Source organism: Neoarius graeffei, chromosome 18 (assembly GCF_027579695.1).
Source record: "Neoarius graeffei isolate fNeoGra1 chromosome 18, fNeoGra1.pri, whole genome shotgun sequence".
NCBI classification, from domain to species: domain Eukaryota; kingdom Metazoa; phylum Chordata; class Actinopteri; order Siluriformes; family Ariidae; genus Neoarius; species Neoarius graeffei.
In genome coordinates, this window is record NC_083586.1 from 20,806,077 (window position 1) to 20,829,816 (window position 23,740).

At 41.1% G+C, this 23,740-nt stretch overlaps 1 protein-coding gene across 1 annotated transcript in view; it reads right to left on the reverse strand.

Moving 5' to 3' along the window:
- Positions 1-23,740, reverse strand: part of myo15ab (myosin XVAb) — a 103,645-nt gene that overhangs the window by 58,071 nt on the left and 21,834 nt on the right. The window contains 18 exon segments of the mRNA XM_060898259.1: positions 1,563-1,642; positions 1,970-2,164; positions 2,299-2,371; positions 2,864-3,042; positions 3,324-3,559; positions 3,663-3,758; positions 4,501-4,631; positions 5,412-5,493; positions 6,787-6,819; positions 6,919-6,987; positions 7,329-7,529; positions 8,480-8,597; positions 8,708-8,832; positions 8,914-8,959; positions 9,511-9,665; positions 10,134-10,211; positions 22,785-22,910; positions 23,343-23,474. Of these exon segments, the coding sequence (XP_060754242.1) occupies positions 1,563-1,642; positions 1,970-2,164; positions 2,299-2,371; positions 2,864-3,042; positions 3,324-3,559; positions 3,663-3,758; positions 4,501-4,631; positions 5,412-5,493; positions 6,787-6,819; positions 6,919-6,987; positions 7,329-7,529; positions 8,480-8,597; positions 8,708-8,832; positions 8,914-8,959; positions 9,511-9,665; positions 10,134-10,211; positions 22,785-22,910; positions 23,343-23,474 (2,155 nt within the window).

Here is a 23,740-nt window from a genome sequence, read left to right on the forward strand (position 1 = left end):
GCCATGTCATTCGGACTAAAGAGGAGAAGGACGACCCAAGTTGTTATCAGCACTCAGTTCAGAAGCCTGCATCTCTGATGGTATGGGGTTGCATTAGTGCGTGTGGCATGGGCAGCTTACACATCTGGGAAGACACCATCAATGCTGAAAGGTATATCCAGGTTCTAGAGCAACATATGCTCCCATCCAGATGATGTCTCTTTCAGGGAAGACCTTGCATTTTCCAACATGACAATGCCAAACCACATACTGCATCAATTACAGCATCATGGCTGCGTAGAAGAAGGGTCCAGGTACTGAACTGGCCAGCCTGCAGTCCAGATCTTTCACCCATAGAAAACATTTGGCGCATCATAAAACGGAAGATACGACAAAAAAGACCTAAGACAGTTGAGCAACTAGAATCCTACATTAGACAAGAATGGGTTAACATTCCTATCCCTAAACTTGAGTAACTTGTCTCCTCATTCCCCAGACGTTTACAGACTGTTGTAAAGAGAAAAGGGGATGTCTCACAGTGGTAAGCATGGCCTTGTCCCAACTTTTTTGAGATGTGTTGTTGTCATGAAATTTAAAATCACCTGATTTTTCTCTTTAAATGATATATTTTCTCAGTTTAAACATTTGATATGTCATCTATGTTCTATTCTGAATAAAATATGGAATTTTGAAACTTCCACATCATTGCATTCCGTTTTTATTTACAATTTGTACTTTGTCCCAACTTTTTTGGAATTGGGGTTGTACAATACCAGTAGACATTTTATATGTTTATATGTAAAAATATAAAGTTTTGTTTCAAGGAATGACATGCGACCTTTGACCTGGATTTTCATGTGGTTACAATGTCAATTGCCTGTTGACATTTATTGGTAAACTATAAAACTAGAAATTAATACAAACAACAATGAATGATGAACAAAATGTGATCTACAAAAATACTTAGAAAGTGGGTAGAAAGTGGAACAAAAAGATTTTCTGATGCAGGTTAAACATTATCAGTTAATTTGTTTACCGTACAAACATTAGAATTACTTCCTCATTTACGTAAGCACCGACATCCATATATTTATTTAAAATATATTTTGTACTAAATATAAGTCTATGGAAAACACATTTTAAATAAAAACTATGTTTCTTTAACTTAATACCACGTACCGATTATTTTTTTAATAAAGAATCATCTGGATGTCGATAATTGTGGAATGGTGTCAATAACTGTGGACAAAGGTGTCAATAATTGTGGGACAGTGTTACGTGATTTGATACGCTAAGTCATCAGGAATCAACTCATTTTTTTTTCCAGTGGAAGTTTGAGTAATTATTCATGCACAATTTATGTATTGAAAGTCTTTTCTACTTTTACAACAGCCAAAAGAATGTTAAGGTGTCGATAATTGTAACCACTGCTCTAACAGGTCATTACTGAAAGTGGAAATTTCCAAGTGGAATGTTTTGACCTTACTGTTCAGGGTTTCTGTATTTTATTAAAGAATATTTGTAATTAAATATTTGTGTGAGATGTGTGTGTCTGTCTGTGTGTGTATTACCCTGACCTTGACCGTAGTAATCCTCAGAGATCGGCAGACTGTTGGTCACTGGTGCTTCATCATCTCCATCGAATCCGCTGCCAAAAAGACTTCTGTGAACACAATTCCACACAGAATTTACTTTTTTTTTATTTCTTTTAGAGGTTTTTTTTTTCATCAAAAGTGATTTTGACATCAATCCAAGACTGAAGCCAAGAAGTTGAATTCACTGGAAGGGCAAATGGTATTTCTCCTAAAAATGTGGAGACGTTACTGATTAAGTTCCTTAATCAGGAGTGTTTTATTCCTTCCTCTTAAAGATAACTTGAGAACATCTTTAAAAAACAAAAACAAATAATGACTCAGAGGGAAACATAACTATAGAACTTGGGTATAAAATGTACACACACACACACACACACACACACACACACACACACATGCTGGCGTTGTGCCGCACTCTGGTGGGATCGTGCGTCGAGATGATGAAATAGCTTTTCTGTTTCGGGAAGTCTGATGACAGCTCGAGATCACACACCAGATCCATCACATAGTCATGGCCTTCAAGCTCCACCCACTGCCCCACCTCTTTCATCAGCACTGACCAACCACAGCAGCTCTCCAAGGACATGCCCCTGCAGACAAAAACAAACCATGAATAATAAAACATATAGTATGATTGGTCTCATTAAGAATCTTACTGTATGTTCTGCTACATTTCAGAATCATTAACACCTGAAAATACATTTTGACCTGTACCTGACCTTACCTGTGCAGTAAAATATCACGTGCCAGATCCTCACCACTTGTCCAGGAGTGGACTGGACACAGCAAAGACATTCCTGCACACACACACACACACACACACACACACACACACACACACACACTATCATATATCAGCCAGCCATTGATGGAAAAATGAAAAGATGAAGAGAGTAGAAAAGTAAAGAGAACTTAAAAATAAACCAAACACTAAGAAATAAACTGAAAGAAAACTAAGGGGTTGAGATTTTAGATTTCCATGCCATCCAGAAGTCATTGCATAAATATTCACCCCATTCAAGACCAAGATCTAAATTTTTAGCTGTGGAACAAAGAGAATAATTTGGAAAAACACCAGTCAATCATCCTGAGAACACCATTACTACTGTGAAGCATGGTTGTCTAATGCTTTTCATCAGCAAGGACTTGCATACACATCAGGGTTGAGGCCAAGCTGGATGGAGCCAGATGTAGGGCATGTAACATGTTGCTTTACCGCACAAACCCCCCATCTTACATACAATAACAAGAAAGTTTTCACAGGATTTAACACTTTTAGTGGGTCGTACCATCAAGGCAGTGCACTTGGAGGGCCATGTGGGCTTTTTTGCGGTTGGCAGTCCACTCCAGAAGTGAAAGAGGGTAAGTCCGTGCTGCCTCGGGTCCTAACTGGCATTTCTGCATGGCATGGAGCAGCTTGTGTTGGCATAATGCTTTAAATCCATTCAGCGCATAATCAGATATGAACCTGAATTTTAATAACGTAAAGAAGAGAAATTAAAATCAGAATATTAAGATGCATTTAAATGCCATTTAACTGTTTCACAAAAGGCTGAAAAATGTTTCCCCACTGGTGTTAACAAATTTTTAATTCTTCAGGAAAACCCACAGGTTAACGTTTTTTAATTTATTTTAGAACAGGAAACTTATCAAGCATAATTATTAAGCTATTTAGCTGTGTGTGTGTGTGTGTGTGTGTGTGTGTGTGTGTGTGTGTGTGTGTGTGTGTGTGTGTGTGTATTGTCATACTTCAGTAGATATTTGGCCATTTTTTCACTTGGGGCGAAGGAACTCAGACAAGCCACCATTAGCAGCCACCCTCTCTCAGCATTACGCAGGTTTCCATTCCTCCACACCTGATTGGCCACCTGAGCCAAAATCTCATCCCTGATTGGTGGAGTAGCCAAACCCCGTTGGATGATGTAATTTCCGAACAGGTTCTCTTGAGCACCATTCAAGTTAGGGTCACCCATGAAACGTAAAATCTATAGAAACGAGTTCATAATTAAGCTTCATATGTGTATAAACATACAGTCAGATAAACATGGAAAGAGGACAAGGATTATGATGATGATGATGATATTTTACCAGTAAAAAGATGTCGACAGCATCCTGTTTTAGATTGTCTTCCAGACGAGTCAGAGAAGCTTGCAGAGGTGCAGTAAGCATTCCAAACTGCAGCTCCTATACACACACATTAGTCATATAAGTTTGTGTTGATTTTTGTGTGTGTATATACAGTATGTCTTTCTATATGATTGTGTGTATGAATATCTGTGTGTCTGATTTTTTTTTTTTTAAACTAGGCAGAACCTCAACATAGTTCACCACCCTGAGAACTCTGAAGCATGGTGGTGGGAGCATCATGTTGTGGGGATTTCGATTGAATATTGGTCACCACAAGAATAGGAATATCAGAGATTTCTGACCTTGTTGGGGACATCTGGCTGGTTCCCATGTAAATATAAACTATAGCTAAACACTTTAAGCTTGTGTACATGGAGGTGTGCATGTCTGTTGTCCTTCGAGTGTGCATTTATATGTTTTGTGTATGTGTGCATATACAGTATATTTTAGATAGATAGATAGATAGATAGATAGATAGATAGATAGATAGATAGATAGATAGATAGATAGATAGATAGATAGATAGATAGAGATATTGTGTGTGTGTGTGTGTGTGTGTGTGTGTGTGTGTGTGTGTGTGTGTGTGTGTGTGTGTACAGTATGTGTCCTTCTATGACTGTGTACATGATTATATCTGTGTGTATTTCTATGAAATGAAGTATGGTGGTGGAAGCATTGTGTTGTGGGGATGCTTTTGGTCCTTGTGGTAACATTTGGCCAGGTACATGCATGCATGCGTGTGTGTGTGTGTGTGTGTGTGTGTGTGTGTGTGTGTGTGTGTGTGTGTGTGTTTCCTTACCCTGAAGTTGGAACGGATGTATTTGGTCATGAAATAGTTATTGATATCCAGAGGAAGTGTGAGTTGAGAATAAACCTGCACTCTGAGTGCTTCTACCAGAGCCAAACATTCAGAATGCACCGCTTTACCATCTACACACACACACACACACACACACACACACACACATACACACACATTAATATTCAAGCAAAGGACTTATTATTTCATCATGTACTCCATTGATACTTATTACTTGTGGACAAATTACTTTGTTTCATTTAAATAATAGCATGTTGCTCGCATAAAGTGTTAGCTGTTTTCCTCCCTTAATGACTACCACATGATAATGGCTCAACACACCACCCTTTCAGCTTTTTTTTTTATTATTGACCCTGTTGATTACAGGGCCATATTCATAGCTTTTGACTTAAAGGTGACATCAGGTAAAGTTCCTCGTATTCGAGTTGGGTTGTGCACTTACTTCCATAAGTCCATTTTCTGGGTCCTGATTCAGATTATTACAGCTACTTCTACAAGTTCTCCAACCCTATGTTCACACCAAATGCAGTGAGAGAGTTAAAACAACTGGAAGTAATTCATTTTCTATGTGAGCCAGCATCTCTCAGTGGTGAGATCAATGGCAGCTTGTCTTCAGCAGTGAGGGAGTCAGAATCGAGTTTGAAGTCCGGGCAACTTTATGCTAATGAGCTGTGATGCAGTTTGGAAGCAACTGATTGGCAGGGCAGCCAGAGTGGATTTTGATGCTTTTATGACGTTTGGTGTAAACATAGGCTTAAGTTTGCCAGATTTGTCTTGCATACAAGTGTCCAAAACATGATTTTTCAGTATTTTTCTTGACCACCCATGATATCACTGCACATCAAGTTCCCATTACACTATGTAAGATTAAAATTGAAATAAATGGCAACCTGCTGTGGCCTGTAACAGCTCTCCCAGGTCAGCAGGAATAACCAACTGGGACACGTTAATCACCTCTCGACTCATACGGGCCTATAAAATAAAATAAATTAATTTAAAAAAAACCCTCCACATTAACAATCACTATGGATAGTAAAACAAGTGGAGGAAAATATGAGTGAAAAAATAGATAACATGTAAAGGAACATCCTTCAACAATCTACTCTTTATTTCTGGTGAATGCTGGAGGAAGATGACCCTAATGGCCAAAACACAACCTCATACTTTGCACTGCATTTAATTTAATGTCACTCTCTTGAAATTATTTTCTTCTCATGTACCTAAGAATATTTTTTAAAACTTTGTTGCACCTCTCCCACTGAACACAAGTGGTCACTCACCTCCTTCACCTTGGAGTTCTGAACTTCTTGTATATCTGTTTGCACTTCATCTCAATCTTAATCAGTTTCTCTGTTTAAACTGCATTAGCTAGGGTGCATGTGTTGAGTCTTGCCACTGTTTTCAGGTTGTCCATGTTTAGTTGGTGTATCATCTGTTTACACCTGATGATTTTGTTCCTTGTTTTTTGCCCTGTAGTGTTTAACCTTTTCATATAACTATCCAATTATTCAAAGATTAAGTCCAGTATTTAAGTTGTTTTTGAGTTATTGATGCTTGGATTAAAGCTGTTAAATTCATTAATTAAAAGATGCAGGAGTAGTAAAATCAATGGGATCTAATGCAAGGATGGAGGGATGAAGACAAAAGAAAAGCAAAGAGAAGCAGAGAAAAGGTACATTATGTACAGTAAGTTATGACAACTTAACGACATTTATCAACTTCTAGCTTTTAATCTCTAGGAGCAGTAAGGCCTTGAAAAATGAACTGAAGCCAACGGGAGGAAACACGTGGGATGAAAAAATGAAAACAGGAATGATAAATGTATAAAAAGAGGTGGAGTGCTTTGTAGTGTTGTCCAGAACATGTCTAGTAAGTTTGGAAGTATTATTAAAAAAATAATAATAAAATAAACAAATAATAATTTAAAAAATTGGCGATATGGGAGAGGTTTGAAAAATCTCCCATTCATGGGTAAAATAAATCATGGATCAAGGGATAAAAAAGAGGGATGTGGGTGGAATATCTAAATGAAAATAAGACCTATGTTACAAAGTTTGAACAAAGTTTTTATATGAAGCGGTTCAAACTGAATTAATCACACAAAAATCACAGACTCCTGGAATCTCCTAGATCACTGTTCCTTGCCTTTTTTTGTGTGTGTTTGTGTTTCTTTTTTTTTTTCCTGATTTTTCACTAGCAATTTGAGTCATTACTGTCTCTGAATTTTAATAGCAACATGTTTATCATTTTTAGCTTTCTCCTGACCTCTTCTGCCATCCTGGCCATGAGGAGATTATCCTGTGGGGGGAAAAAAATCAGTTAGATTATTGAATTCTGTTTATACATACTTTACACTTTGAAATCTAGAGAATCTAAAAGAAAAATGTCACATCCTACCCTGATGTAGCGTTTGCGGTTGACGATGAGCTGAACTGGTGAGCGAAACTTGATCAGGATCAGCCTTTTCTGTAGGAGACATTGCCTAAATGCAAGTGGAGAGAATTTTAATACTTAAGATTGAAGTAGAATGAATTAACTCCTGTAGCGATATCATAATCATATAATATACAGTATAATGAGATTATTGTACAAGTACATTAAATGAAATATATACGTAATATAACTTTATTTGAATAAAATTGAACCAGCATACAATTAAAATTTTATACAAATTAAATGTGATTTATTCAGTTGATTAATTAGCAAAAACAACGAACATTTTAAAATGCCAAGATTCAGATATTTCTGAGATGTTATAACAAATGCATTATTATTATTATTATTATTATTATTATTATTATTAATACCACTTTAAAAGTCTTTGGTGTTTACCTCATGAGGTAGCCTCGGCACCTGGCCTGCAGTTTGGTCATGGTCATGCGGAACTTTGTGAAATTTTTACGCACAAGATACATCCGTACGTATCTTTGAAGTGTCAGCGCTGCCAGGTGCCTCACACGATCCCGCTTACTTTCTAACAGCTGATACACGTCTTCCTTTAGAAAGAGCTGAGAGAGAAAACTTCAGCATTCGAATATTAATTAGCCAAAAATCTCCAAAACCTGAAACAATTGTAACTTTAACAGTATTACATTTTACAGTGCTAAATTTAACAGTAAGTGGACTTGTGTGCTAAATTGATCATCCAAATTGCTTTAACAGCTTAAACAGCAAATGATTGGAGCTTGTTTTTCAAAAATGGTGTTCATCCATAATCTTATTTAGCTAATTTACAAAGCTTAACTAGCTAAGAAATTTAGCAAGATAATTTAAAGTTTTAACTAGCTAGCTAATTTAACAATTTATAAAATTTAACTTGGCAGCTAATTTATTAAGCTAATTTACAACTTACCTTCCTTGCTAATTTAATGAGCAATCTCCAAAATGTACCTAGTTTGATAATCTCATCTCATCTCATTATCTCTAGCCGCTTTATCCTTCTACAGGGTCGCAGGCAAGCTGGAGCCTATCCCAGCTGACTATGGGCGAAAGGCAGGGTACACCCTGGACAAGTCGCCAGGTCATCACAGGGCTGACACATAGACACAGACAACCATTCACACTCACATTCACACCTATGGTCAATTTAGAGTCACCAGTTAACCTAACCTGCATGTCTTTGGACTGTGGGGGAAACCGGAGCACCCGGAGGAAACCCACGCGGACACGGGGAGAACATGCAAACTCCGCACAGAAAGGCCCTCGCCGGCCCCGGGGCTCGAACCCAGGACCTTCTTGCTGTGAGGTGACAGCGCTAACCACTACACCACCGTGCCGCCCTAGTTTGATAATGTAATAAGCAAATTTATAAAACCTAACTGGCTAGCTAATTTGATGAGATTTATTTATAAGACTTAACAAGCTAGCTATTTTGAGAAGCTAATTGACAAAATATTTGTGGTGATTCTTGAAAGAAGACTTGATCTTGTACAGATATGCAACACTATTCTGCACTCACCTTGGACACGCCCACTTGGTAATCACCTTTTTTGATTGGACACAACTTTGTTAGCATAATAACACAGTTGTCTCCATCTGGGGGTGGGGTTTTCTTCAGCCCCAGCAGCGCTTTATACCTAAAGAAAGCTCGTGAATGAGCCATGAAGCATGATTTTGTAACGCACCATTCTGTATGTTTTGTAAAATGTTTGAGCACGTGACTGAACAGGCCAAACTGGACATTTACCTGTTTAAGAATTTATGGAAAGTCATTCGGACTGGATAGCCTTCCTTTCTGATGAGGATGGTGTCCATAATTCCTGAGTATCTGAGTTGGGATGCCACCAGTTCTAGCTCAAATATCCCCGGTTCCTACAGTATGAATAATGCATAAATACTCAAGTACACAGTTACAGTAAAAGTTAGTGTGAATAAACAGCATCTCTTAGTTACCTTATTATTATTTGGCTTTATGCAGCGCACGAATAATGGGTTACACCTAAGAGAAAAGAGATGAGATATGTGATCCTGCAGCCATGTGTTTAAATGTGTATTATTGTACGAGCCATTATGGACAAATTATGTACATATATTTATAATAAATAAATGAATTATATGAAAAGAATTACAGCTAATGAAAAATTAATGATTTGGAAAAAAACAGATGCAAAAATAAAAACACGTGCACTGCACATGGGAAAAACGAATCACATAAGAAATTTAACCATTTAAAGTTACATCTGAATCATGTGTAAAATTATGAATCATGAGTTTGGATCATGAATCATGTGTAAAAAAATTATGAAAATGTGAAAAATAAATTAACGTAATAATCAGACATGGGAATACATGAATCAAGGGTTAGAAGTCACATGTGGTATATATTTTTATAAATATATGAATCATGAAAAATAAATGCATTATACATCAAATTCCTACAAATTGTATGAAAATAAATTAATTGTGTAAATAAGTGTGTGTGTGCATGAGAGAGAGAGAGAGAGCGAGAGAGAGAGAGAGAGAGAGAGAAAGAGAGAGAGAGAGAGAGACCTCTCCATCTTGTCCAGAAGGTCTTGTAGCGAGTGCTGGAACTTGGCAGCTATAGTAGAGGGTTGATATCTTCGAGTAACTGTGCTGTCTCTCCCTGTTCCTTTTTTCTGCTGAGTTAGTATCTCACTATACTTTAGAAAGAGATTTGAAACCATCTGTGCATGCACACACACACACACACACACACACACACACACACACACACACACACACACACACACACACACACACAAATACATTTTCAAATGTTCCTCATGTAACATACATGACATTCTCATTTGAATTCTCAGGCACTGTATTCAGAGATGTTGACTAAAAGTCCTAAATATATATACGTGGGGAAAGTTCCTCATATTCAGAGTTGGGTTATGCACCTGCTTAAACTGATGTAAGCTCCCCTGTAAAGAGAACATGCCCTAACCTAACATCCAAAATTAACTCAACATTGCAGTTTTGACTTTTATTCGTTAAGAATGATGAAATCTTATTTAATACAATTGTATTAATTTTCAGTTAAATTACAAAAAAATAATAAAAAGGTTGCAAAGTTGTGGTGGGGATTTTTACATTTTATATTACACACACACACACACACACACACACACACACACACACTCTCTCACCCGGTTGTGACTCTGCATAAACAACTCCAGTACCTCTTGTCGAACCTGATCGTAATTCTTATCCAGGAACTTATGGACCTATAAATAAATAAATAAATAAATAAATAAATAAGAGTATGTGTAGCACAGCCCCTTTTGATTTGCTTTAAATTACATTCATAAAAACAACTAACTCTTGCACACTATTTGAAATTCTTAAAAAACCAAATTCTTGCATGCAAATAAATTTCAGAGATTAATGCTTGGTGAAGACAGTAATAGTGAAATATTTTAGATATGGAAGCAAAAAATTGTTACAAACAATTTAATTTTTAATAATGAAATTTAAAGATGGTATGTGTAAGAATTCGCCATCTGGCAAATTCATGTTCCAAATAAATAGGGGGCAATATATCACCAGAAAGATGGGGTGTCCACACCTATCACAAGAAAAAAGGAAAAGCAAAGTCCCCTTCCCCTCACCCCAAATGCACCACCACTCTGATAGAATTATCACTCAGTGAATATACCATAAGTCTATTTTTTAGTTGATCCACTACTGGGTTCATACAATCTAACTTTACAGACATTAGTTCTAAAAAATAAAGCTAACTTTACTTTTTACTAACTAACAGCAGGGCAAGAATACACAAAAATCAACCAAGCTGCTGAAACTCTGAGTCAGTCAAGCAAGGCTGGATTAACTATATGGGCCTGCAGCACAGTGCCCAGGGGCACTAACCACTCACAGCCAGTGGGGGGGGCACCACATGACAGAAACTTTAAAAATATTTTTCATGAATGTTTGTACACTTAAAATGGTTATACACTTGACATTGCTAAATAGTCATATATAATTCATTATGAACACTAATTTCATAAGAACAACAATAATCATAATTCTGAGCAAGAGTGGCCTATGTGACCATTAACCCCCCTTTCCTCAACCTGTCAGTTGAGCCAGTCCACCTACGGTGAAATGTATCAATTTTTTAAAAACTGCGGTAGAAATGAAAAATGGACAGACATCAATTGAGTGGTTGTGCGAAGAGAAAGAGAGACTCCAGGCACAAGCACACAAACCCCTCCACCACAATAAGGTGGCAGTTTGTGTGCTTGAATGATCCTAGGAGCTATGTTGTCGGGGGCATTATGCCCCTGTCAGGGTTTCCCAAGGCAGACAGGTCCTAGGTGACAGGCCAGACCAAGAGCAGTTCACCAAAACCCCTATGGAGAAAAAATCAAGGACCGTGACGTCGCCCAGTATGACGCAGCCGGGGCCCCACCCTGGAGCCAGGCCCGGGGTTGGGGCTCGTATGCGAGCGCTTGGTGGCCGGGCCTTTGCCCATGGGGCCCGGTTGGGCTCAGCCCGAAGAGGTGACGTGGGCCCGACCTCCTGTGGGTTCACCACCCACAGAGGTAGCAGTAGGGGATTGGTGCAATGTGGATTGGGTGGCAGTCGAAGGCAGGGGCCTCGACGACCTGATCCCCGGACACAGCGGCTGGCTGTTGGGACATGGAATGTCACTTCGCTGGGGGGGAAAGAGCCTGAGCTTGTGCGGGAGGATGAGAGGTACCGGCTAGAGATAGTCGGGCTCACCTCCACACACAGCTTGGGCTCTGGAACCCAGCTCCTCGAGAGGGGCTGGACTCTCCACTTCTCTGGAGTTGCCCATGGTGAGCGGCAGCGGGCTGGTGTGGGCTTGCTTATAGCTCCCCAGCTCAGCCGCCATGTGTTGGAGTTTGCCCCAGTGAATGAGAGGGTCACCTCTCTGCACCTTCGGATTGGGGAGAGGGCTCTTGCTGTTGTTTGTGCCTATGGGCCAAATAGCAGTATAGATTATCCGGCCTTCTTGGAGTCCCTGGGAGAGGTACTGAGGGGTGCTCAGACTGGGGACTCCATTGTGCTACTGGGGGACTTCAATGCTCATGTGGGCGACGACAGTGACACCTGGAGGGGCGTGGTTGGGAGGAACGGCCTCCCCAATCTGAACCCGAGTGGTGTTTTGTTATGGGACTTCTGTGCTAGTCACGGTTTGTCCATAACAAACACCATGTTCGAGCATAGGGGTGTCCATAAGTGCACGTGGCACCAGGACACCTTAGGTCGGAGGTCGAAGATCGACTTTGTAGTCGTTTCATCTGATCTCCGGCCCTATGTCTTGGACACTCGGGTGAAGAGAGGGACTGAGCTGTCAACTGATCACCACCTGGTGGTGAGTTGGATCCGCTGGCGGAGGAGGAAGCTGGACAGACCTGGCAGGCCCAAACGTATGGTGAGGGTCTGCTGGGAACGTCTGGCTGAGCACTCTGTTGGGGAGGTCTTTAACTCCAACCTCTGGGAGAGCTTTTCCCAGCTTCCGAGGGAGGCGGGGGACATTGAGTCTGAGTGGACCATGTTCTTTACCTCCATTGTGGACGCAGCTGTTCGGAACTGTGGCCGCAAGGTCTCCGGTGCCTGTCGTGGTGGCAATCCCCGAACCCGGTGGTGGACACCGGAAGTAAGGGATGCCATCAAGCTGAAGAAGGAGTCCTATCGGGCCATGTTGACCTCCGGGACTCCTGAGGCAGCTGATGGGTATCGGCAGGCCAGGCGTGCTGCAGCTCGGGCAGTTGCGGAGGCAAAAACTCGGAACTGGGAGGAGTTCGGGGAGGCCATGGAGAAGGACTATTGGTCGGCCTCGAAGAAATTCTGGCAAACCGTCCGGCGCCTCAGGAGGGGGAAGCAGTACTCTGCCAACACTGTTTACAGTGCGGGTGGGGAGCTGTTGACCTCGACTGGGGACATTGTCGGGCAGTGGAAGGAATACTTTGAGGATCTCCTCAATCCCACCGTCATGTCTTCCACTGAGGAGACTGAGGCTGATGACTCAGAGGTGGACTCGTCCATTACCCAAGCCGAAGTCACTGAGGTGGTTTGCAAGCTCCTCGGTGGCAAGGCACCGGGGGTGGATGAGATCCGCCCTGAGTATCTCAAGTCTCTGGATGTTGTGGGGCTGTCTTGGTTGACACGCCTCTGCAACATCGCGTGGCGGTCGGGGACAGTGTCTCTGGAGTGGCAGACTGGGGTGGTGGTCCCTCTTTTTAAGAAAGGGGACCGGAGAATGTGCTCCAATTATAGGGGAATCACACTTCGCCTCCCAGGGAAGGTTTACTCCAGGGTACTGGAGAGGAGAATTCGACCAATAGTCGAACCTCGGACCCAGGAGGAACAATGCAGTTTTCATCCTGGTCGTGGAACACTGGACCAGCTCTATACCCTTCATAGGGTGCTCGAGGGTTCATGGGAGTTTGCCCAACCAGTCCACATGTGCTTTGTGGATCTGGAGAAGGCATTCGACCGTGTCCCCCATGGTATTCTGTGGGGGGTGCTTCGGGAGTATGGGGTTTGGGGCTCTTTGCTAAAGGCTGTCCAGTCCCTGTACAAACGGAGCAGGAGTCTGGTTCGCATTGCCGGCAGTAAGTCAGACCTGTTCCCAGTGCATGTTGGACTCCGGCAGGGCTGCCCTTTGTCACCGGTTCTGTTCATAATTTTTATGGACAGAATTTCTAGGCGCAGCCAGGGGCCGGAAGGAATCCTGTTTGGGAACCACAGGATTTCATCTCTGCTTTTTGCGGATGATGTTGTCCTGTTCGCTTCTTCAAACCAGGACCTTCAGCATGCACTGGGGCAGTTTGCAGTCGAGTGTGAAGTGGCTGGGATGAGAATCAGCACCTCCAAGTCCGAGGCCATGGTTCTCGACCGGAAAAGGGTGGCTTGCCCTCTCCAGGTTGGTGGAGAAGTCCTGCCTCAAGTGGAGGAGTTTAAGTATCTCAGGATCTTGTTCACAAGTGAGGGAAGGATGGAGTGTGAGATCGACAGGCGGATTGGTGCAGCCTCCGCAGTGATGCGGTTGCTTTACTGGTCCGTCGTGGTGAAGAAGGAGCTGAGCCAAAAGGTGAAGCTCTCAATTTACCGGTCGATCTACGTTCCGACTCTCACCTATGGTCATGAGCTTTGGGTAATGACCGAAAGAACAAGATCGTGGATACAAGCGGCTGAAATGAGTTTCCTTTGCAGGGTGGCTGGGCGCTCCCTTAGAGATAGGGTGAGAAGCACAGTCACTCGGGAGGAGCTCGGAGTAGAGCCGCTGCTCCTCCACATCGAGAGGAATCAGCTGAGGTGGCTCAGGCATCTTTTTTGGATGCCTCCTGGACGCCTCCCTGGGGAGGTGTTCCAGGCATGTCCCCCCGGGAGGAGGCCCTGGGGAAGACCCAGGACACGCTGGAGGGACTATGTCTCTCGGCTGGCCTGGGAACGCCTCGGTGTTCTTCCCGAGGAGCTGGCCGAGGTGTCTGGGGAAAGGGAAGTTTGGGCTTCCATGCTTAGACTGCTGCCTCCGTGACCTGGTCCTGGATAAGCGGAAGAAGACGAGACTCCAGGCATGTAGCTGCAATTAAAAATGTTCCAGTGTTAGATCATTTTTTTATAAAAACATCGACAACTGCTGTCACTACCAGCGCTGAAGCAGAAGCTAGTGAAATCAGCGATGCTAGTGAGGGAGATGGTCCTGCTAGCACTAGCCGGGGAGATGCTACAACCACAGCCAGTGTTAGCCGAGGGGTCGGCAACAACAAGGATCCCCTTGAGGAAGATGGGAGCGAGGGAGACCCCGGGGAGGAGGATATGTGCGAAGCCACTTTAAGCCAGGTAGAGATCAGTTCACACCATGGTGACGAGAAGGAAGATGAGGGTGTTATGGATGTCAATCCAGCACAGCCAATGCCAGTAGAACACTTCTCTATTTCAACTGATCCTGTGCTATGGGGAGAACATGTCTAGGTTCATACAGAACAGATACTCTTTGAATTGATACACATATGTACATTGTACATCTGAATATGCCATACTGGATGTTATTTTAATTTATATTTCGAATTGAGACATTTGAATATGTTGCCTAGATCAATGCTATTTTAATTGATACACATTTTGAATTGACACATTTGAATATGCTGTATTGTTTATAGATGGATGCTGTTTAAATTGCTGATGCTGTTTGAATTGATACACATTTTGAATTGAGACATTTTAATATGGATAGAATAGAGTATGGATGCTTTGAAGGTTTTTATTGAGACATATAAATATATGCTGCTCATTTTTGAATAAGACATTTCAATATGCCTACATGCATATCGTTGGTTGTTTTCAGTGAATTTGATGGGCTGATGTAGCCTACTTAATACATTTTCAATGAGGAAGAATGACCTTGTTTATGTATACTATTGTTTATGTATATGCTACTATTTTTGACAGCAAAGGGCAAGGTTTGTGAGTGTGTGCAGGAGGTTACTGAACACGTGCGTGCAGGGTGGTGGTGGTGGGGGGGCACTTGAGGTATAGTGCCCAGGGGCACCGCATTGGCTTTATATGGCACTGCAGTCAAGAGAACACTGCTATCTTGTTATCTTCACGTGTGCCATCAGCCAATAGTTTATGTTATAGCTCAGTTTTTAGCAAGAAAACAGCCACATCAACTCGTGTATCAGTAGTGCATGAGACTGTGAGAATGTGCTGTTGCAGTTGCTGGCTTGTGAATTAGCAGATCTTCCACACAGCCACAAGTAAAATTGTTCACATGCTTCTAGGGATCTGTAACTTTTAAATGCATGTGAAGTGTCTGCACTCAGTCCAGAATCAAGATTACAATGTCCAGGTATGCAAATGAAGGCTCTGTAATCCAGTCTTTCACTGCTGTTTAGTGTTTGGCATTGCAATTCACTTTCTCCTGATTGAGTCCCTTTTCTTTCCATCCATCCATCTATTATCCATAACTGTTTATCCTGTGCAGGGTCACGGGAAAGTTGGAGCCTATCCCAGCTAATTATGGGTGAGAGGTGGGGTACACCCTGGACAAGTCAGAAATCATCGCAGGGCTGACACAGAGACAAAAAACCATTCACACTCAGTTTAGAGCCACCAATTAACCTAACCTGCATGTCTTTGGGGAAAACCGAAGCACCCAGAGGAAACCCACGCAGACATGGGGAGAACATGCAAACTCCACACAGAAAGACCCCCGTGAGCCACTGGACTCAAACCCAGAACTTTCTTACTGCAAGGCAACAGTGCTAACCACTACACCACTATGCCACCCCCTTTTTCTTTCCCTACTCCAGAAATACAATATACCAACACACAAAATGGTAACCTCAAATCCACGTTTCGGTACCTGGATTCCAGTAATTTCTGCAAATTACAGTGATCCATTTGCTTCTCTTTTCTTTAGTTTTCAGAAGTCTGAGCTCAGAGGCTAACATGTATGCAGCTGCCAAGGACACGTGACGACTTCTCTCATTTTGGACTGAGGCCAAACTGGATACTACAGTGACTCACTGCCACCTCTTGTGGTATAAAATGGTATTACAAGACAGACAGGGCTAGCTGGGCAGCATGCTAACTCCAGTAGATATTTCTGCAACTCAATACATAGATGTCTTTGACATAACAACCAAGCTGTTACTTCTTCACATTCTGTTGAATTTTTTAAATTATCCCCATACACAGCAAGCTATGATGCACTGTGTGTTCTGACACCTTTATACCATAGCTAGCATAAAATTTTTCAGCAATTTGTGCTACAGGAGCTTTTCTGTGGGATTGGACCAGATGGGCTAGCCTTCAATCCTCACATGAATCAATGAGCCTTGGGTGCTCATGACCAGTGGCGGCTGGTAGTCTTTCAAACAGGGGAGGCTGGTCGGTTACGATATTTCCAGATTTTAAAAGGAAAAAGAAAAAACACATCAATTTTGCCCATACTCTTGCCTCTGATCTGGCTGATTGTTGGCAGGGTCACAAACTGTGAAATAACAGGTTCTTTTGGCCCATTAGCCTACTGTCCAATATACATGATGGTGGTGTTGGGGGGGGTATATTTTAACATTTTATATTTTAAAATTGTGGCATGTTGTTTAAAAATTGATCATTATTGAAAGCAGCTCTTTGTCAGGAACCTCAGCAGTAGCAGCAGAGTGTTCTGGAATAGGCACAAGCACTGACCTTGGGAAGCCAAACATAGAGCTGGGTGCCACACATTTCATTCAATGACACTTTCCCTATATTTTACTTATTTTGACTGAGAAATGTTTTATTGACAATTTTGATAACCCTTCACTTTTAATCCAGGTCTGTAGTGTGAAATGTTCTCGGCTATGTTTTTGTTTAAAAATGTTTTCCAAATTGTAGCTGTGTTTCATTCATATCCAGAGAAATATATTTTCCAATATAATATACTCAGCATAAACATTTTAAATATATTCTATATTTTTGGTCCATCCATGACATATTACTAAAGTAGCCTATTTACTGTTGTTGATGTGGGTCACTTGCTGTTAGCCAATTCACTTTCTCGTACCAGGAGAGCTGAAAGGAATGAGTATTATTCCCTACCTTTTTCACCAAGTCAATTTGAGGCGTTGGTCTACCCTGCTCTTTAATTTTAATTTTTTTTCCTCAAAAGGAAGACTGGCAAATGGCTTCGCCAAAATTAAATCAGCAATGCTTGGCATCCGTGTGCAGCTTTCTTGCTAGCTGACTAGCCCCCTCAAGTTCAAGTTCAGTCACTCAAATAAACAAAATTTCTGGAACTAAGATAGCAAACTTGACAACACTATATTTACACTTTATTTACAATGAAAATATATACAAACTAAAAATGCTGGTAGAAACTGTATGTAATAAATGAAATTGAAATGTAAGCTGATCTCTTACAATACACCACACCACTTGTGAATCTGCATGGGACTGAACTGAAATTCACCGCTGCCTGTCTATATTTGAAACGAGCTGTCAATCAAAGAAAATATCCGGCCGCTTTCACCAATCACCAGTCTCCTCGCAGAAAGCTTTGCCATGTCCCTCCCACTGTGAGGCTGGGAGTCCGTGGGCGGGCGTTTTCACAGTATTTGTCCAATAATCATCTTGCATTTTGAGATTGAAAAGCGCATAGCTCCCAAATGCCATTGAAGTCCACTGAGGCTGGGCTGCATCGCGTTGTCACAAGGGGGAAAAACTCACGCACACATTAGGCGAACTGGGGAAAGTTATAACGGAATGATTTCGCACTGTAGTTGGGTTGAGCACATATATTTCTATGATTCTGGATCTGAAATAGCAATGTTATAAGGTCGGCTATAACATAAGCCTAGCGCAATTCATCCTACACGATGTTCGTCATTTTTAGAAGAGGCTGAGCCTCCCTCGTTGTCTTAGAGCAATCGCCCATGCTCATGACCCTCTTGCCGGTTCACTGGTTGTCCTTCCTTGGACCACTTTTGGTAGGTACTAACCACTGGATACTGGGAACACCCCACAAGATGTGACATTTTGGAGAAGCTCAGACCCAGTCATCTAGCCATCACAATTTGGCCCTTCTCAGAGTTTCTCAGAAACGTACACTTGCCCATTTTTCCTGCTTCCAACACATCAGCTTCAAGAACTGACTGTTCTCTTGCTGCCTAATATATCCCACCCCTTAAAAGTTGCCATTGTAATGAGATAATCAATATAATTAACTTCACCTGTTAGTGGTTTTAATTTTATGGCGGATTGGTGTATTTGATGTAGTATTTAAGACATAGTCTTTAATTTTTCTGGTAATGTTAAACAAATAAATAGCAGTTGGTTTTGCATGATCATTGTATCTTTAAACCTTTAAATACAGTTTTCTCCTTTTAGTTTAAAATGTTTGAACTTATGGCTGAGAAACAGAAAAGAGAAATACATTTCAGTTTCGGAAAATCTATGTGAAAAAAAAATATCCATGTGGAGGGTTTTCCTGGATGACCACGTGTATATACAACCCCAATTTCAAAACAGTTGGGACACTGTGTAAAACATAAATAAAAACAGAATGTGAAGATTTGCAAGTCATGGAAACCCTACAGTATATTTCATTGAAAATAGTACAAAGACAGCATATCAAATATTGAAACTGAGAAATTGTATTGTTTTTTGAAAAATACATGCTCATTTTGAATTTGATGTCAGCAACACGTTTCAGAAAAGTTGGGACAGGGTAAAGAAAAGACTGAAAAAGTTATGTAACGCTAAAAAAAAATCTAATTAGGTTAATTGGCAACAGGTCAGTAACATGATTGGGTATAAAAAAAGCATCCCAGAGAGGCTGAGTCTCTCAGAAGTAAAGATGGGGAGGGGTTCACTGCTCTGTGAAAGACTGCATGGGCAAACAGTGCAACAATTTACGAATAACATTCCTCAGTGTAAAACTGCAAAGAATTTGGGGATCACATCATCTATGGTACATAATATTGTTAAAAGAATCAGAGAATCTGGAGAAATCTCTGTATGAAAGAGACAAGGCTGAAAAGTAACATTGGATGCTGTGGGTGCAATCAGTTAATTATTGATATTAAGTGATCAATCTCGTTAAATCAGTCTCATTAAATTTTGAAGGTTAATAATTAAAATGAATCAATCCCATTGAATCGTTTAATTTGACTCGTTTGAATTGAATCATACCATAGAATCAGTCTCATTCAGTGAATCATTCAATGAATCGTTTAGTGAATCATTTAGTGAATCGTTCAATGAATCGTTTAGTGAATCATTCGGTGAATCGTTCAATGAATCGTTTAGTGAATCATTTGGTGAATCGTTCAATGAATCATTTAGTGAATCATACCATTAATCCTGGTGCTTAATAATAAGTTACCAAACAGCTAAATTATGGTACATTTCAAATTATTACGATCACTTACCATATTACATAACATACGCACCCTTTTTGAATTCTTTGAGAAAATTGGGGACTTCAGATATTGTTGTTCACACAAATAAACAGTTTGTTTAATAAATGAATTTATTATACAAAGATAAAAAGATAAATCAATATATACAAGCCGTGAGGTGTGTGTGTGTGTGTGAGAGAGAGTGAGTGTGAAGGACTTGACCATGTGTTTAGCCTCGTGTTGCTAACTACACGTGGTGGAGGCCTAGCTTGTTGGTAGCTAAACAAAAGAATGTTATCTAAACAGAACAAAGGATTAGCTCTGTGTTGAGCCTCGTGTAGCTAACTACACGTGGTGGAGGCCTAGATTAGCCTTGTTTTGCTAGTGTGTTTGTGAAAGGCCCTATGGCCTAGCTAAAGTGTGTTTGTTAGGCCTGGTGAGGCCTACTGAGCACGTGTGGCTAAAGACAAAAGGGAAGCTATCTAAAGTGTATCAGGCCTGGTCAGGCCTGGTGAGCACGTGTTCTCAGTAACAAAAAGATTCCACACTCATAACATTACCAAACTCACTGAAACCTTGATAAGGTCAAAATGTATGATAAAGAAATTAGTGTTAGTCAGAATAAGAGAGAGAGAGAGAGAGAGAGAGAGAGAGAAGCATGCGCAGCCTATCTATTAAACAATTGAGAGAACATAGAACCAAAATAAATCAACACGCTGCGTGTCTAACAGTGTAACAGATAAACCTGGGTTTAAATTCACACTATTTCAAATAAAAGCAAATTCCTAAGACTATCCTAATTATGCCCAAATGCCAAAATCTTACTTAATCCTGCCTTTAGCAAGATATGAAGAACTATTCGCCGGTGTAGTCTCGGGCCTCGCCGTGGGAGCACGTGAGCCGCTCGTGATGGAGGCGGAGAAAACTTTCTGGTCCAGCGGAGCACTTGGGTGGTTCCCGTGGAAAGCAGAGGATTCTTGGTCCGAACCTCAGCGTTCGTGAGGAAAAGTCTCTGATCAGAATAAGATGCACAGCGCTTTTGAGTTAAAAAGGATTCAATCGCTTCTTAACTTTTAACTGCCTGGGCTGCAGTCGTGACGTCACTTCTAATGCAAGTAAACCGGTTGTAACTCAGGTTGAGTTAAAGATCGCGCGATTCTAGAGTTTACCTTTGCCAAGGGTAAGAAGATCGCGCTGAGTGATGGATCTTGCAAGAAAGAAGACGTCTTTTTGGGGTGGAGAGCGCGCCTCTTTATACGTCCAGATCCATCGGAAGCCAGCCGTGAGAGAGCAAGATGGAAGCGTTGTCCCATTGTTTTATGTTTCCTTGTATGATGACGTAGATGATCCCGCCCACGCGTGACGTAGGTTACACGGAAGTGGACTGGGAATTGTAGTTCTGACACAAGATGGCGGCATGATACCTACAGATGCCTGTGATCTTCAGGCCCTCAGGAGACACTGCATTAAAAACAGACACGTCTGTAGTGGAAATCACTGTATGGACTCGGGAACACTGCAGAAAACCGTCTATGAAAACAGTTAATTACTGCATCCACAAATGCAAGTTAAAACCAAATATAAATAATATCCAGAAACACTGCCACCTTCTCTGGGCCCGAGCTCTTTTATGATGGACTGAGGCGAAGTGGGGCGGCACGGTGATGTAGTGGTTAGCGCTATCGCCTCACAGCAAGAAGGTCTGGGTTCGAGCCCCGTGGCCGGCGATGGTCTTTCTGTGTGGAGTTTGCATGTTCTCCCCGTGTCCGCGTGGGTTTCCTCCGGGTGCTCCGGTTTCCCCCACAGTCCAAAGACATGCAGGTTAGGTTAACTGGTGACTCTAAATTGACCGTAGGTGTGAATGTGAGTGTGAATCGTTGTCTGTGTCTATGTGTCAGCCCTGTGATGACCTGGCGACTTGTCCAGGGTGTACCCTGCCTTTCGCCCGTAGTCAGCTGGGATAGGCTCCAGCTTGCCTGCGACCCTGTAGAACAGGATAAAGCGGCTAGAGATAATGAGATGAGATGAGATGAGATGAGATGAGATGAGATGAGATGAGGCGAAGTGGAAAACTGTCCTGAGGTCTGATGAATCAAAAGTAGAAATTCTTTTTAGAAATCATGGACACTACGTTCTCCAGACTAAAGAGGAGAGGTACCATCCAGCTTATTATCAGTGCACAGTTCAAAAGCCAGCATCTGTGATGGTATGAGGGTGCACAAGTGCACATGGCATGGGTAGCTTGTACATCTGGGAAGGCATCGTTAATGCTGAATGATATATACACGTTTCAGAGCAATATGCTGCTATCCAGACAAAATCTTTTTTCAGGGAAGGCCTTCCTTCTTTCAGCAAGACAATGCAAACCACTTTCTGCACATATTAAAACTACATGGCTCCATAGTAAAAGACTCCGGGTGCTAAACTGGCCTGCCTGCAGCCCAGACCTGTCTCCCATTTAAAACATTTGGCATATTATGAAGCACAAAATATGACAAAGGACAACCCAAACTGTTGTGCAACTGAAATTGTATATCAGCCAAGAGTGGGACAACATTTCTCTTTCAAAACTACAGCAGTTGGTCTCCTCAGTTCCCAAACTTTTACAGTGTTGTTAAAAGTAGAGGTGATGCAACACAGTGGTAAACATGCCCCTGTCCCAACTTTTTTGAAATGTGTTGCTGACATCAAATTCAAAATGAGCATATATATTTTCAAAAAACAATAAAATTTCTCAGTTTCAAAATTTGATATATTGTCTTTATACTATTTTCAGTGAAATATAGGGTTTCTATGATTTGCAAATTACTGCATTGTTTTTTTTTTGTTTGTTTGTCTTTTTGCAGTTTGCACAGCATCCCAACTTTTTTGGAATTGGGGTTGTAGTAAGTTTACTGCAGTATACAAACGTGTTTAGAATAATAGCATCATTTTTACCTGATAAGTGACTCGTCCTGCATAATGCTTCACAGTGAATTCTGGCAGTGGCATTTTTGGCCTGGAGTAAAGTGGATTTTCTCCATGATGATAGTGGCACTTCTGAAGGAACGTGTGGTCAGTGGCCTGGCACATACAGATAAATTAAATCCATAAATAAATATATACAGCATTACATTACATAACTTTTTCAGTCTTTTCTTTACCCTGTCCCAACTTTTCTGAAACGTGTTGCTGACATCAACCTTGTTTTCTGGCTGTTACAAAGCGCTGACAGTGGGGACTGTAGTTAGTTAATTAATTAATTAATTAATTAATTAATTAATAAATCAATCAATCAATCAATCAATCAATCAATCAATCAATCAATTCATATACAATGCTTATTTGATCATACAAGTCTCTGTAAATGAACTTTTACTGTAAAAAAAATAAAAATAAAACATTAGAACAAGCACATTAATCTTTTTCACTTTGAAATTATTACTGAATTATTCACTGTGGGTCTTATAGTAAAGTGTTGCTGCAGAAATTTTAGTGTCAGGTTAAAAACTTTACCTGAGGAAAGCAGCTCTGGTCATCAAGAATGCGGAGTATTCCGTGGGGCTTCGCAGCAATGAGGTCTATGCATCCCTTGTTGTCAGTGAAGTGCACTTCCTTCCAGCTGATTTGCTCTCGTATATACTCCTCCTATGAAAATAATGCATGTGTTTACAGGTCCTAAAATGCTAAACAGCAAACTGAACTTTTTGTCAAAACTGCTTACACATCTCAATGACTGAAACAATGTATTATTATACTTTGCTATTTATTAGTTTATTTATTTATACTTTTCATTCATTCACTTTAAGCAAACATTTAATCTTGGCCAGGGTCATGGTGGTATCAGAGTCTATTCCAGGAATATTGGGCATGAGGCAGGATGGGACGCCAACTTTTGGTTGTTGTTGGTGGTG